The 12,960-nt window shown below is 40.2% G+C and overlaps 1 protein-coding gene across 3 annotated transcripts in view; it reads right to left on the reverse strand.

The window, feature by feature from the left end:
• Window positions 1–2,313: 2,313 nt before the first annotated feature.
• Window positions 2,314–12,960, reverse strand: part of LOC117296710 (Fanconi anemia group A protein homolog) — a 41,584-nt gene continuing 30,937 nt past the window's right edge. For 2 of the 3 annotated variants that reach the window (XM_033779751.1, XM_033779748.1), the window contains exons 24-36: window positions 12,742–12,918; window positions 12,254–12,327; window positions 10,567–10,819; window positions 10,103–10,266; window positions 9,432–9,537; window positions 8,443–8,505; window positions 8,131–8,253; window positions 7,706–7,841; window positions 6,286–6,413; window positions 5,120–5,273; window positions 4,642–4,714; window positions 3,267–3,426; window positions 2,314–2,660 (exon numbers count right to left, since the gene is read on the reverse strand). In XM_033779751.1, the coding sequence (XP_033635642.1) occupies window positions 2,511–2,660; window positions 3,267–3,426; window positions 4,642–4,714; window positions 5,120–5,273; window positions 6,286–6,413; window positions 7,706–7,841; window positions 8,131–8,253; window positions 8,443–8,505; window positions 9,432–9,537; window positions 10,103–10,266; window positions 10,567–10,819; window positions 12,254–12,327; window positions 12,742–12,918 (1,761 nt within the window). In that variant the 3' untranslated portion in view covers window positions 2,314–2,510. The remainder of the gene's footprint in view (window positions 2,661–3,266; window positions 3,427–4,641; window positions 4,715–5,119; window positions 5,274–6,285; window positions 6,414–7,705; window positions 7,842–8,130; window positions 8,254–8,442; window positions 8,506–9,431; window positions 9,538–10,102; window positions 10,267–10,566; window positions 10,820–12,253; window positions 12,328–12,741; window positions 12,919–12,960) is intronic. The other variant, XM_033779752.1, reaches the window with a different exon arrangement.

Below are 12,960 nucleotides of genomic sequence, written 5' to 3' on the forward strand. Positions count from 1 at the left end.
CCTGCAAACAAAAATGCAATTTGCCCGTAAAGATGGCGTCCAACTTTTATCTATAGACCATCTAGCGTTCCTTCAGTGCTCAGTCACGGGTGTGACATGGAAGTCAAGAAATAAATTAAACACTCAACACACTTTATTCTGTTTAACTTTACAAAGTTTAAGTTTAATACATTCACATCTCATGTGATTATGATAGTCTTGGATTATGAAGCCAAATTAATCTAGGTTTGTCTCCCATAGACATTTATTTCAACTTAGGGGCTCGAATTTGACATGAAGCGCAGGACTGAGGCAAGTGATTTTAGCGTTGGGCCAGTAAACTGTCTGTCGAAAAAGTCTGTTGGTCTTCAGTTTTTTGTTTTGAATAATAAAACCTCACTGTCGATTAGCTTCCCTGTGTCAACCCCGCGATGCTCTCTCAGGTGAGCCCCTGACAAGAGCTAATCGAACGATCACACTCGCCCTCTCGCGGTGATGTCATGCACCTCGGGCAAGCCCCAAGTGACCCACTCCCCAAGCAAGGCACTGGGGGCTGACCCGGGTGAGCCCCTGGACTGACGTCAAAGCTATTCGAATGTACCGGGGCAGACCGGGGTCGACCCAGGGAAGCTAATGGAACGCACCCATAAAAAATATTCTTGACAAAGAGAAATTTTTGTTCAAATGTTGACTTTGAGTATTGTACATGTATATATCTTTTGATACTGTTGAGTATCTAAATAATGCTATTAGAGCCCTTTTCGAAACCACGGCTTCGGCTTTGGATTCGGCGTAGGCTAGCTTGGCCCCACGGTTGTTTTGACAATTACACATGTTTTGCGTATGCGCTCAGGGCTTCAGACGAGAGGATAGAGCTTGAAGCGGAATCCAAAGCCTAAGCCGTGGTTTCGAAAAGGGCCTAGGTTATACAGATGTCAAGATAATTGAGAAAAATATTTTCTTAGTTCTTGTTCTGATAAAAACAGTTTCAACTTTCCAGGAAGAATTCCTCCTCATTAATAATCTGGTCTTGAAAAAAAACATCTGAACCGTATATGCAGTCTTGTGGAATTTAACCAAAACAAGTTAAGCAACTCCACCTTCATCTTATCCCTTTGTTTAAAGACACTGTACACATTTGGTAATTGTCAAAGACCTGCTTCTCACTTGGTGTATCTCAACATATGCATAAAATAACAAACCTGTGAAAACTTGAGCTCAATTGGTCGTCGAAGTTGCGAGGAAATTACGGGGAAAAAACGCCCTTGTTGCACGTGTTGTGTGCTTTCAGATGCTTGACCTCAAATCCTAAATCTGAGGTCTCAAAATCAAATTCGTGTAAAATAACTTCTTTCTCAAAAACTACGTTACTTCAGAGGGAGCCGTTTCTCACAATGTTTTATACTATCAACCTCTCCCAATAACTGGTTTCCAAGTAAGGTTTTATGCTAATAATTATTTTGAGTAATTACCAATAGGGTCGACTGCCTTTAACCACCTTGAGCAAGTTCGAGTGCGCACCGTACGGTGGTTAACTGTTGACTATTTTTACTCGAACATAGGCTGGACAACCATTGGTTGACTTATGTGGTCAACCATTCGGAACCAGCCTCAGGTTTCTCTAACCATGGTTTCTTCACTGGCCCCAATAGCCTGTTCCATGGTATTATGTGTGTAGTGATCTACCCTAAACCAACCGCAAAGCGTGAGCTAATTATAAAGCGCGAACAGATTACTAAGCGCGAGCGTGTGCGCGGTTGGTTTTGAATTAAGAATATTGTGATTTAGAAGATAATTAATAACAAGGTTTGGAATAAAGAAAAGGAATGTAAGAAGAGTTTAGTTTGAGCTAGACTGGAGAACAAGAGGGTTCGAGAAGAGAACTCTTAATAAAATCATTTATCGTGACATCAACTTACTTTCAAGTTCAACTTGTCATTTGTTTGTTCTATGGCAAACTTTAATTATTCAACGTCAACTTCAAGTTCAAGCCCTCCCGATTAACTTACTACTAGTACTACTCCGCACGTACGTGAGGAAGAAGGACCCAAACCCAACCAAGAATATTACATGTGTAAAGCGCAGAGGGAACCAGTGACACTATAGCAAAAACGTAGAAGGCAATTAGGTGTTGAATACCGTGGTACTGATGGTTGACTATTGTTTAAAGGCACTGGACACTTGGTAATTGTCAAAGAGTATTCTTTGTAATCCCAACATATGCGTAAAATAACAAGTCTGTAAAAAATTTGACTCAATTGGTCATTGAAGTTGCAAGAGAATAATGAAAGAAAAAACAACCTTGTTGTACAAAATTTAAACCATCAACAGCTCTTCATTGCTCGTTACCAAGTAAGTTTTTATGCTAACAATTTTGTTGAGTAATTACCAATAGTGTCCAGTGCCTTTACCTCGTTACCAGACAACAATATAACAATAGCTAAGGGTTGATGTGAAAGCTTGAGGTGATTTAAAGGTGAGGCCTACAGTCTTTGAGGCCTACAGTCTTTGAGGCCTACAGTCTTTGAGGCCTACAGTCTTTGTAGAATCATGTTAGCAAGTTCTGGATCAGTATCGGCTAAGGTTGCTACATCTACCGTTGCTAGGTTCTGGCGAGAGCTCTGTTGTATCACTCCTTGAACTAGAGCTAGACTTGACTGAAGAAACTCAAAGTTGACAATCTAAATGAACAAAAGAAAGCATGTCAATAGAATAAGTTGGATAAATATCTACAATAGGAGCCTTTTGAGATGTTGGTGGCAGCAGACATAATGCACGCACATGCTCTGTATTGCGCGCGTAGGTCTGAGCACGCGCACTACTGGTGAGAACTGTAAAAAAGAACCGTCTAAAAGTCTCCCATTAAAGTTAACCGTCTGGAATAGAAGTGCAGGTCTTTTTAGTATACATAGGTCTCAACCAGACAGTACCAAAAGTTTTCCAAACAATAAAGCTGAAGAAACTTTTTAAAACATATAACTTCTTACTTCTACATTTTCTGCACATTAAATTTAAGAGTTTTGTAAAACTATTTTGGAACATGTTCCAGCTATAGACTGGAAGTACATGCAGGCCACGAAGGACATGCCCTCCCTTGCCCGATGTCTTGGCTTTGGTGCCCCTTCAAAAGTTTCCCATTGATTTTCCAATGGAGTGCCCTTTTCAAAATGAAATCGGCCTTGCCCTTTCAAAGATGAAACTCCAGGCCTGTTATGGCTTAAAATGAATGCTATTTATTTACACTCTTGAGCAATGCTAGGGCTAATTAATGTAGATTATGCACATACCTGTTGATCACCTGACCTTGAGTCCAAACGCTGATCTGTTATTGGCTGATGACAGTGAAGGGTCATTAATGATGCGTACATGTTTAATAAGGCGATCAGTAACTGCGGGTCTGTACGTGCTTGCCTCAACACACACTGACATTCACTCTGCAGTAGAATTCTATTGATAAAGGAAACAATATGAGTTAATCGCAATGTGAACCTATTACCTTGTCGTAGTTTATTTACTTCTAGCATCAGATAACAGCGAAGTGGTTAAAGGAACACGTTGCCTTGGACCGGTAGAGTTGGTCTTTGAAAAGCGTATGTAACCGTTTGCTATAAAATGCATATGGTTGGCAAGATGTTTTAAAAGTAGAATACAATGATCTACACAAATATGCCTCAAAATTGCGTGGTTTTCCTTTTACCTCGTCGACTAACACGGTCGGCCATTTATGGGAGTCAAATTGTTGACCCCCATAAATGGCCGACCGTGTTAGTTCGCAAAAGGAAATCCACGCAATACCGAGGCATATTTGTGTGATCATTGTATTCTACTATTAAAACATCTTTCCAACCATGTGCATTTTATAACAAACGGTTACAAAATGCTTTTTATAGACCAACTCGTCCGATCCAAGGCAACGTGTTCCTTTAACCCTTTTTCAGCCCCAGGTGTAAGTGGACACATGCCTCCCGTGGTGGCAGTTGATCTGGTCGATAGCCAAATCAGCCAAGTGTAGACCTCACCTTGGAATGGCCATCCGTGGTCTTGTGTTGTAGACAATCTTTCTTTTTTTTGCAAGAGTTTACCAGTAGTGAATATATATTGGTTTGCGGTAACACCATGTGTGTATCTAATTGCCAGGTAGATTATGTTCTTTTGAAAACTATTCTTGCTTTATATCCTACTACCTCGGAGTAGAATATCGAAAGTCGGAGACTTCTCAGTTCTGAAAAAGAACTGTCCTACTTTTTAACTACTGTCTAGTCGGAGGGTAAAAAATCAGCAGGAACTACTACTCAAGCTTTAGTGGATTGAGGGTGACTTCTTGTTATTAGCTTCACTATGGCAGAGTGTGTTCTAATTGGTCTCAGCGTTTCGACTAACTTGCTCCAGAATTGCACTCAGTACTTTCCCCTGAGTTGTGGGGAAAAAAACACAAGCATATTACTCGGGTGGGATTCAAACCAACGACCTTTGCAATTCTAGAGCATTGTCATACCAACTGGACTAGTTGGTATGACACTGCTCTAGAATTGCAAAGGTCGTGGGTTCGAATCCCATCAAGGATATGCCTGTGATTTTCGTGTTTATGGGTACATCGTCAGGATGTCTATTATCCACACAACAAAAAACAATTAGTGAATACTAATTGTAATTAGTAATTACCTGAAACAGATGACTGGATAGAGCCTGGTGACTAAGCTGGGTAGGATGTCTCTCTCCAACACAGAGTCACCTGCTGAGATTCCAAACAAGACTTTGTGTTAAGATATGGTAACTTTTGCATCGAGGGCAAATGTCATCAATTGTTTTTTTTTAACATGGTGTCAAGAGCAAAGATTATAGAGCGCCGAAGGCGCAAGATGCAGAACTGAAGCTCTATCTATTGTTGGAACATGAAATACGCATGGGCGCCATTTCAGCAAGTGAATGTTTTGTTTCCCATTGATAGGAATGGTCATTGTCTGCACTGATCTGCACTGATCTATTGTTGTATCAAAAGAGTTACTTCCCGAAATGGCATCCAGTTCAAGTTTCAGACCGAGTTCCGCATCTTGCACCCTAGGCACTCTATAATCTTTGGTCAAGAGTGTAAAGGTTTATCATGTCCCGGACAGCGGAATATTAAAAAGGTCTGACATACCTGTGCATGCCTTGAGACAGCTGGGGGTTTTACTGAGCAGCGATGACGCTACCTTCAAACAATCTTCAATCTCTGTAGAATCATCAGCATTTGATAATAACAGCCACGCAGCCTCCGCAACATGATACTCAAACAGACATTGCCGTATCTCAGGCTAAGTAGAAGAAAACATGGCAGTGAATACACAATCTATGCAATGTAGAATAATCTGAGAAGGAGGGGGGGAGTTATATGGTAACTGCTTTTAAGACCACGAAACAAACATAAGAAATCTGGGTCATGAGGCCAGCCCTGCCTAAAGTAGCCATGTAGCCTCGATCACTAAACTTAAACAGACATTGCCGAATCTCAGCCTAAGTATAAGAGACCATACATAATAATAAGTAACAATAATAATCACATTATAATAAAATTAACACCATGTCTCAAAGCGCTTCCAACATTATTACCCCGATCACTGGGCTACTTCATTCCTTAAACCATCTCAGCTCCCTGTGGAGTATACAGCCTGTGTCACCAAATATGTAGCGCACTAAGCTAAACCAATCACAAGAACCAGAATAATATACCAGTTTTTAAAAAGCGTTTTTCACACCCAAAGGGCATCTCAAAGCGCTTCCAACATTATTACCCCTGGTCACTGGGCCTTTAATTCGTTCCTAAAGCTCATCTCAGCTCCCTGGGGAGTATACAGCCTGTGCAACATTAATATGCACCACTCGGCTTAACCAATCACAAGGACCATCTCTGCCCCTGGGTGGAGAGAAGCTAGTTAAAGATGCTATATCAGATTTTTGGCAGATTTGACCCAAAAATTTTGATTTAAAATTCAATAGGTATTCTGATGGGGATAGAGAAAGTTACAAGCAAAAAGTAAAAATTAAACTTGTTTTCGTTAGAGCGGGTGATACTCTTTGAATTACCATTCACTCAAAAAAAATCAATTTTTGTCTTGCTGAGGGACACAAGTGTCACGACTGGGATTCGAACCCACACTCTGCTGAACAAAAGCACCAGAGCTTGAGTTCGGTGCTCTTATCCGCTCGACCACGACACCCAAAAGAGTCCAGAGAACTAAACCATTCCGCCTTGACACTCAACAAAGACCAATGAATTAAATCGCAATCTCTCATGGTTTATAATATTTAAAATGTCGAGCTGTTTACCTCCAGGAAGAATTCTTTGAGTTTACAGATGAGATTTTCCTGCAAGCTGCTCAGGTGATCCGCATTGCGTCCTCTACACTGAAGCAGCTTCATGGAACTGATGATCAAAATCCAAGTTTCTGGCGCAGCTAAAATAAAAAAATTAAAAAAGACAAACCAATGACCTTTTTTTTAACTGGTTATAGTTTCAAGCACTGCCCAATTTCATGGCTCTGCTTACCGCTGAATTCTGCGCTTAGGATCAACCATTCTCTGCTTACAGGGCAAGCGCGAAGTTTCTTATTTGCACAACTGCTCATCTGCTTATCAATCTATTCCTAGTCCGTCATGATAATGCTTGAAGATGACAACAGAACTTTGAGAAGAGGAATAATAATAATGTTACCATGGTGTAACAAAACAATTGTTGCACGCTGTGACCGGGTGCATGGATTTTGTACACCCTGGGGGGCAAATGGCACCCTCGGCATTGCAATTTGCACCCTTTTGGTGTACAAAACACCATGGATCCTGTCACAGCGTGCAACATTCAAGACACTAAATGGTTCAGCTCCACACTACATGTACATACCAAATCTGTTGAAGCCCCATACATGTATAACTAGACAATGCCCGAGATCTTAAATTGGGGAGGTAGTGCTTTCTGCTCTACCAGCCAGGCTTCGGACTGATGATACCCAAGCTTACATCCGTATAGACTGTTAAAGGGGTAACCCTGTTTCAGCCCTAGGAGTAGGTGGCAACGGCCTCTGGACAAAAATAATTGTAGCCCACACCTTGAAGTGGCCTTCCGGCCTTGTGTGTCTGGCGACTTGCATAAAAAAAGATTTGTTTTAAATCGAACTTGCCTGGCCAGTTACGGGACAGGGCCTTTTCCAACCTAGCACCAAGACTCTGGAATTCACTTCGGGAAGACCTCAGACAAATGCGCATTCTCTTCCAACAGAAACTTCAAACACACTTGTTCATTCTTGCTTTCCCATTGAGTTGACAATAATACTTTAACTTTGTCTTAAACTTCTTCCAGACCAGCACTTTTGAATGTTTTCGGTAAAATGCACCCTTATAAATGCTGTAGTAATACTCAGTCTCCTGACGATGACTAGAGCAAGCTAGTCAAAACATCGAGACCAATTCAAGCACCGACTCTGTGATAATGCAGTTAATTACGATCCTATAAGCTAAAGTAGTAGTCACAGCCAATGTTCTATACGTTCCGCCCTGGTAGTAGTTTAAAAGCGGGACGGTTCTTTTCAGAACTGAGAAGTTTCCCGAACATCTGATAAATCTACTCAGCGGTAGTAGAATAAAGAAAGACAGTTCTCTAAGAACAAAATCTACCTGGCAAGTAGATACACACATGGTGTTACCGCAAACCAAATAAAAGCTGTAGTATTACATGTATTCTACTGAAACCTACCCTGATGTAGAGCGCCATCATCAGCTTGGGGACAGCTCGTCTGTGTCTCATCACCCCATACTTTATGGATGATTGTGTTCAGCTGATTCAGAATCGAGAATGGGTTCGTTTGATGACCCAGTACATCCCAATGACTCTGTCAAAAAAAAACATTATGGAAAGTTCTATAAAAGGCATTGGACACTATTGGTAATTACTCTACATAATTGTTATCATAAAATGACTTAGTAAAGAGCAATGGAGAGCTGTTGATAGTATAAAACATTGTAAGAAACAGCTCCCTCTTAAGTAATGCAGTTTTTGAGAAAGAGGTAATTTCTCACTCAAATACTAAAAGACCACAGACCTGAAGCCTTTTTAGGCATATGAAAGCACACACATTTGTGCAGTAACATACAGCAAACAAAGATACAAATTTTACTTACGAGAAAAGAGACAGTAAACAGCGGGCACTCGACAAGTAAGTCCTCTATTGCAGACACCACTTCGTCGACCCTACCAGCGGATGCACCACTGCGTTGGGCTTGTGTGTAAAGCTGCATTGCACCCTGAAAAAAGATTCATACATGAAACAGCAGTTGTTAACAAACAGCCAGGGGCCCAATTTCATAGAGTTGCTTAAGCACATCAAATTGTTTAGCACAATAATACGATATAGAAAGGTTTGCAGCAACACCATGTAAACTTGTTCCAAAAACACACTCATGCAGTCAAAATTACGGTGAACAATGTCATACCTGAAAAATAACTGTAACCACCTCGAATGGGAAAGAGCAGAAGCCATCTTGTACATGTTCCTTCTGCAAAAAATATAATGAATAAGAAATTGTTATTTTCCCCCCCTGTACTTAATTCAATATGACGTTTATTTTATTCCGCTCCAACATATCTCACCAGTCTCATCAAGATTTACCAACCTGGAAGACCTGGCCTACGCTCCGGTTCAGACAATACACTCTTGGCAGTTCCAAAGGTGCATTCCGCTGCTGGGGACCGTGCTTCTTACACACATGCTCCGCGCCTTTGGAACCGTCTCCCTCATCAAATTCGTTCCGCGGAGTCACTCGCAGTTTTCAACAAACATCTCAAAACTTGACTGTTCAATGACTGATTGCTTCGACTGTTTCCCATTATCAGTGCCATTATGTGTTTGCTTATTGTATAGTTTCTAGTAAAGCGCTGTGGTACCTCGTGTAAGAGCGCTACATAAATGTCTTATTATTATTATTATTATTATTATTATTATTATTATTATTATTATTATTATTATTATTATTATTATTATTATTATACTCTTTTTGGAAAATAGTTCAACATGAGAATTTATCAGTACATATACATAGAAAGGTAACAAAATCAAACAGTATATAGACAATTAATATATTGTTAAAGCAAATAATAAATAAATAACTAGGAATTAACTATGTACAAGAGAGGAGCAAGAGCATGAGGCTGTTAGAGTAAGGCGAGGCTTGTAGACAACAGCCTTTATACAGACAAACAAACAAACAAACAAACAAACAAACAAACAAACAAACAAACAAACAAACAAACAAACAAACAAACAAACAGCGAATCACGAAACAAGAACAAGACAGACCAGATGAACATTGACACTACAAAATGCCGACGACAATATACAAAAACCTAAAGTAGCAGGCTAACTGAAGACCACTAAAGTAAATAGATAAGTAGTGAAGGAGACAAAAAGCCATATCGATAATACCAGATGTGTGTTGATGTAGGAGGTTAGATGTTTGACCGCTGACCGGGATGGAATCTGCCAGAGACAGTCCACGAAGAGAAGATGTGGCTGCAGACTCTGCATCACCCTGTAGGTTAAAAAAACATCCAAGACCAAACATTGGTACTAACAGGGTGAGTCAAAAAACAAGTTGACCGAGATTTATTATTAAAAATTTACTTAGAAAAAAATTTAAGAAATTGATTTTTCTTCAGAGGAGTTTAGTCTTCTAAGTAAGCGGAGAATGGTGATCGTAAGCGCATAATTCAGCGGTAAGCAGAGCCATGAAATTGGGTCCAGAAGGTGTCATACAGTAGCTGATTACAACCAGGGGTGAGAGTCATTACTAACGAAAAAGTCTGAAACTTGGATACAAATTCAAAGGTATGTTGAAATGATGGCATTTCTTCCCTTTGGTAAACCCTGGGGTTATAGATTCCAAGGAGCTTTTGGAAACAGCATCCAAAGCACCAGAGAGGTAGATAAATGAGCAGGATTTCTTTATTTGTGGAAACAAATATTGTCTGATTTTCTTCACCAGGCTTACATAAAAAGTCTGAATTCAGCTAAAAGTCTGAACAATCTCATCCCTGTACAACGTTTGTTCAGCTTAAAATGTCTTAAGAAAAACAGTAAAAAACAGATAGGCTTACATCATTTGGTTAGAAACTTCCAAAGCCATCGCTAGCCCAGTCCCCTGACCACTCAGCTTCTCTAGTCTGGTTTCCCACTCTCTGAGTAGCCACGAACAACCTTCATCCTCGCTTGGTGGAGCTGTCCCCTCCTGGAGGGTTGTGGACCAGACTAAAAGAAGTTCCTATGAGCAAGAAAACAGCATAATGAAATGGATACGATTTGTTACAAATTAGTTGAATGAAAGCCAGACATATCATGGTCATATATTATGTTAAGGCCCGTAGGAAGTTGAAATACATTGGTCAAGCATGTTTGAGTAGCGGAGTTAGGAGTCAGTGCGAGCGCGAAGCCATTACGGCGTGGCGTGGAAAGGGCCCTGTGGAATTCAAATTTGATATCAGGCAAACAAAATGACGCTACAGCTGAGGACAACAAATTTACATAAAAATAATGTACCAACATTGATAACTTTGCAAAATACCTGTAAGATTTGTATAAGATCCCTGCCCAGTCCACAACCCATTCTTCCTGACTCTCCCCCCGGCTGGCCATGTCTGACCCCATGAGGGCACAGTTGTACACTCCTACCGGACGGCTCGCTGTGGTTGTCTAGTACAGCATTCAGGATCTTTGCGCAGGCCGTTCTATAAGCACTCGAGGGATTCTGGCCTTCGGAGGACTGTATGAGTTGAGGGAGATGGCAGTGGTACAACACCCAGTGATGGTAATTCTTCCTATTGCAGATTGAAATTTAGATTAAAGGCACTGCCGTCGATGTCACAAAGAGTTAGGACTCGTCTTATCTTGAGTTAGGACAAGTAACTCATCCTAACTTAGGATTAATCTTAAAGGCAGTGGACACTATTGGTAGTTACTCAAAATAATTATTAGCATAAAACCTTTCTTGGTGACAAGTAATGGGGAGAGGTTGGTGGTATAAAACATTGTGAGAAACAGCTCCCTCTGAAGTGCCATAGTTTTGGAGAAAGAAGTAATTTTCTACGAATTTGATTTCGAGACCTCAAGTTTAGAACTTGAGGTCTCGAAATCAACCATCTAAACGCACACAACTTCACGTGACAAGGGTGTTTTCTTCTTTCATTATTATCTCGCAACTTTGATGACCGATTGAGCTCAAATTTTCACAGGTTTGTTATTTTATGCATATGTTGAGATACACCATCTGTGAAGGCTAGTCTTTGACAATTACCAATAGTGTCCACTGCCTTTAAGGTCTGCATGCTACAGTGCAGGGTTGGGACTCGTCCTAAGTCATCAGATTAATCCTAAGTTAGGAAGAGTTTTGTGAAATCGATGGCTGGACACTATTGGTAATTACTCAAAACAAAAAAATGTTAGCATAAAAAACTTACTTGGTAACGAGCAATGGAGAGCTGTTGATAGTATAACACATTGTGAGAAACGACTCCCTCTGAAATAACGTAGTTTTTGAGAAAGAGGTTATTTCTCACATTTAAATAATAAAAGACTTCAGCTGAAGCCTTTTATTAGGCACACAACTTGTGCAAGAATTAATTCACTATAGCGCTAATTTAAGCGGCCTCGGATTGTATAGACCTTCATCACGGTGTGGCCATCTTGATTTTACTCCATTCCAACTCATTGTAACCAAACTGAGGCTGGACAAAATAATAGTCTGGTGCCATGTTAGCATGTTAGCATTCATTACTGTTATTGGAAACAGGAAACATGACCAACATGGTGACAGCGTGATAAAGGTCTATAGACCTTTCTTTTGCGACGTCACAGCCCGAGTTTTTGCCAACCCAGATTGGAAAACTATGGAAAGCCATAAGTGCAAATCATGAAAATATCACTATTTTTGGTTACAATGTAACCAAATTTGTTGATTTTATTTTAAAACAAAACAACTATATATGAGATGTATTTTATTTGTTTGAAAGTTTGCAGAAAATGTTAACCTTTGTTAAAATATCTGTTTTTACGATTTAGTGTTTTACTAACACTCTGCCGACCATGCCAACCAAGGCGGTTTGTTTATCAACAAAAGAAAGGTCTATACTCCCCAGGGAGGTGAGAAAGTTGGAGGAACGGTCTAAACGTATGCCTTGATTTAGCTACTAGGATGTGTGCACTACATAAGAACCAGTTATTGTTACTTATTTCTACTTAAGTGACTGGCTTACCGTTGAGATTCAGTGAGACAATCTTGACAGGAATGAACTCTCAGCTCTACCTTAAGCCACTCGTCCAAGTCAAGCTGCAAGAAATCAGAGATTTGATCAATTAAGACATTCACCACTAACAGATCAGTGATAAATTAAGTTTAAAGGGTTTTGATACCTTTTGTAGATCAATTTTTTGGCCATAACATGAATCTTTACTCACTGTGAATGAAGATGTATGTAATATAATTTTTTTGAGAGAAAAAAAGAACAATCACAGAGTAATGTTTTCAGAAGGGTCCGGTAAAATACCAGTACTGATAAATACCATGTACATACTAAAATACCTGTTCGTCTCCAGAGACGAAAATATTTTAAGGGAAGCTTTTGACCATCATTATCTTCAAACTGTGTAAGTTTAATGTAAATCTGAGGACTTTGTGTCTGGTGTCGGACAACAAGTACCCAGACCCTTTAAGCGGCTCTATGATGTTGGAACCCGTACGAACCTGCTGTTTTCTTGGCACACAATCTTTGAAGCCAAATGAACTCCAGCTCTCCGACTTTGAGGAAGACGTCCCGGCATTTTCAGCCATGTTTGTAGGCAAGCTGCCTCTTTGAGACCCTAACGCCGAGATAAACTCAGTCCGAGTTTCAGGATGAAGCCGAGGCTGCAAGTAACAAAACTGCCCCGAGAAACAGAAAAGGAAAATGTATAGAATGTGACA

The sequence above is a fragment of the Asterias rubens genome, chromosome 11, assembly GCF_902459465.1.
Source record: "Asterias rubens chromosome 11, eAstRub1.3, whole genome shotgun sequence".
Classification (NCBI taxonomy): domain Eukaryota; kingdom Metazoa; phylum Echinodermata; class Asteroidea; order Forcipulatida; family Asteriidae; genus Asterias; species Asterias rubens.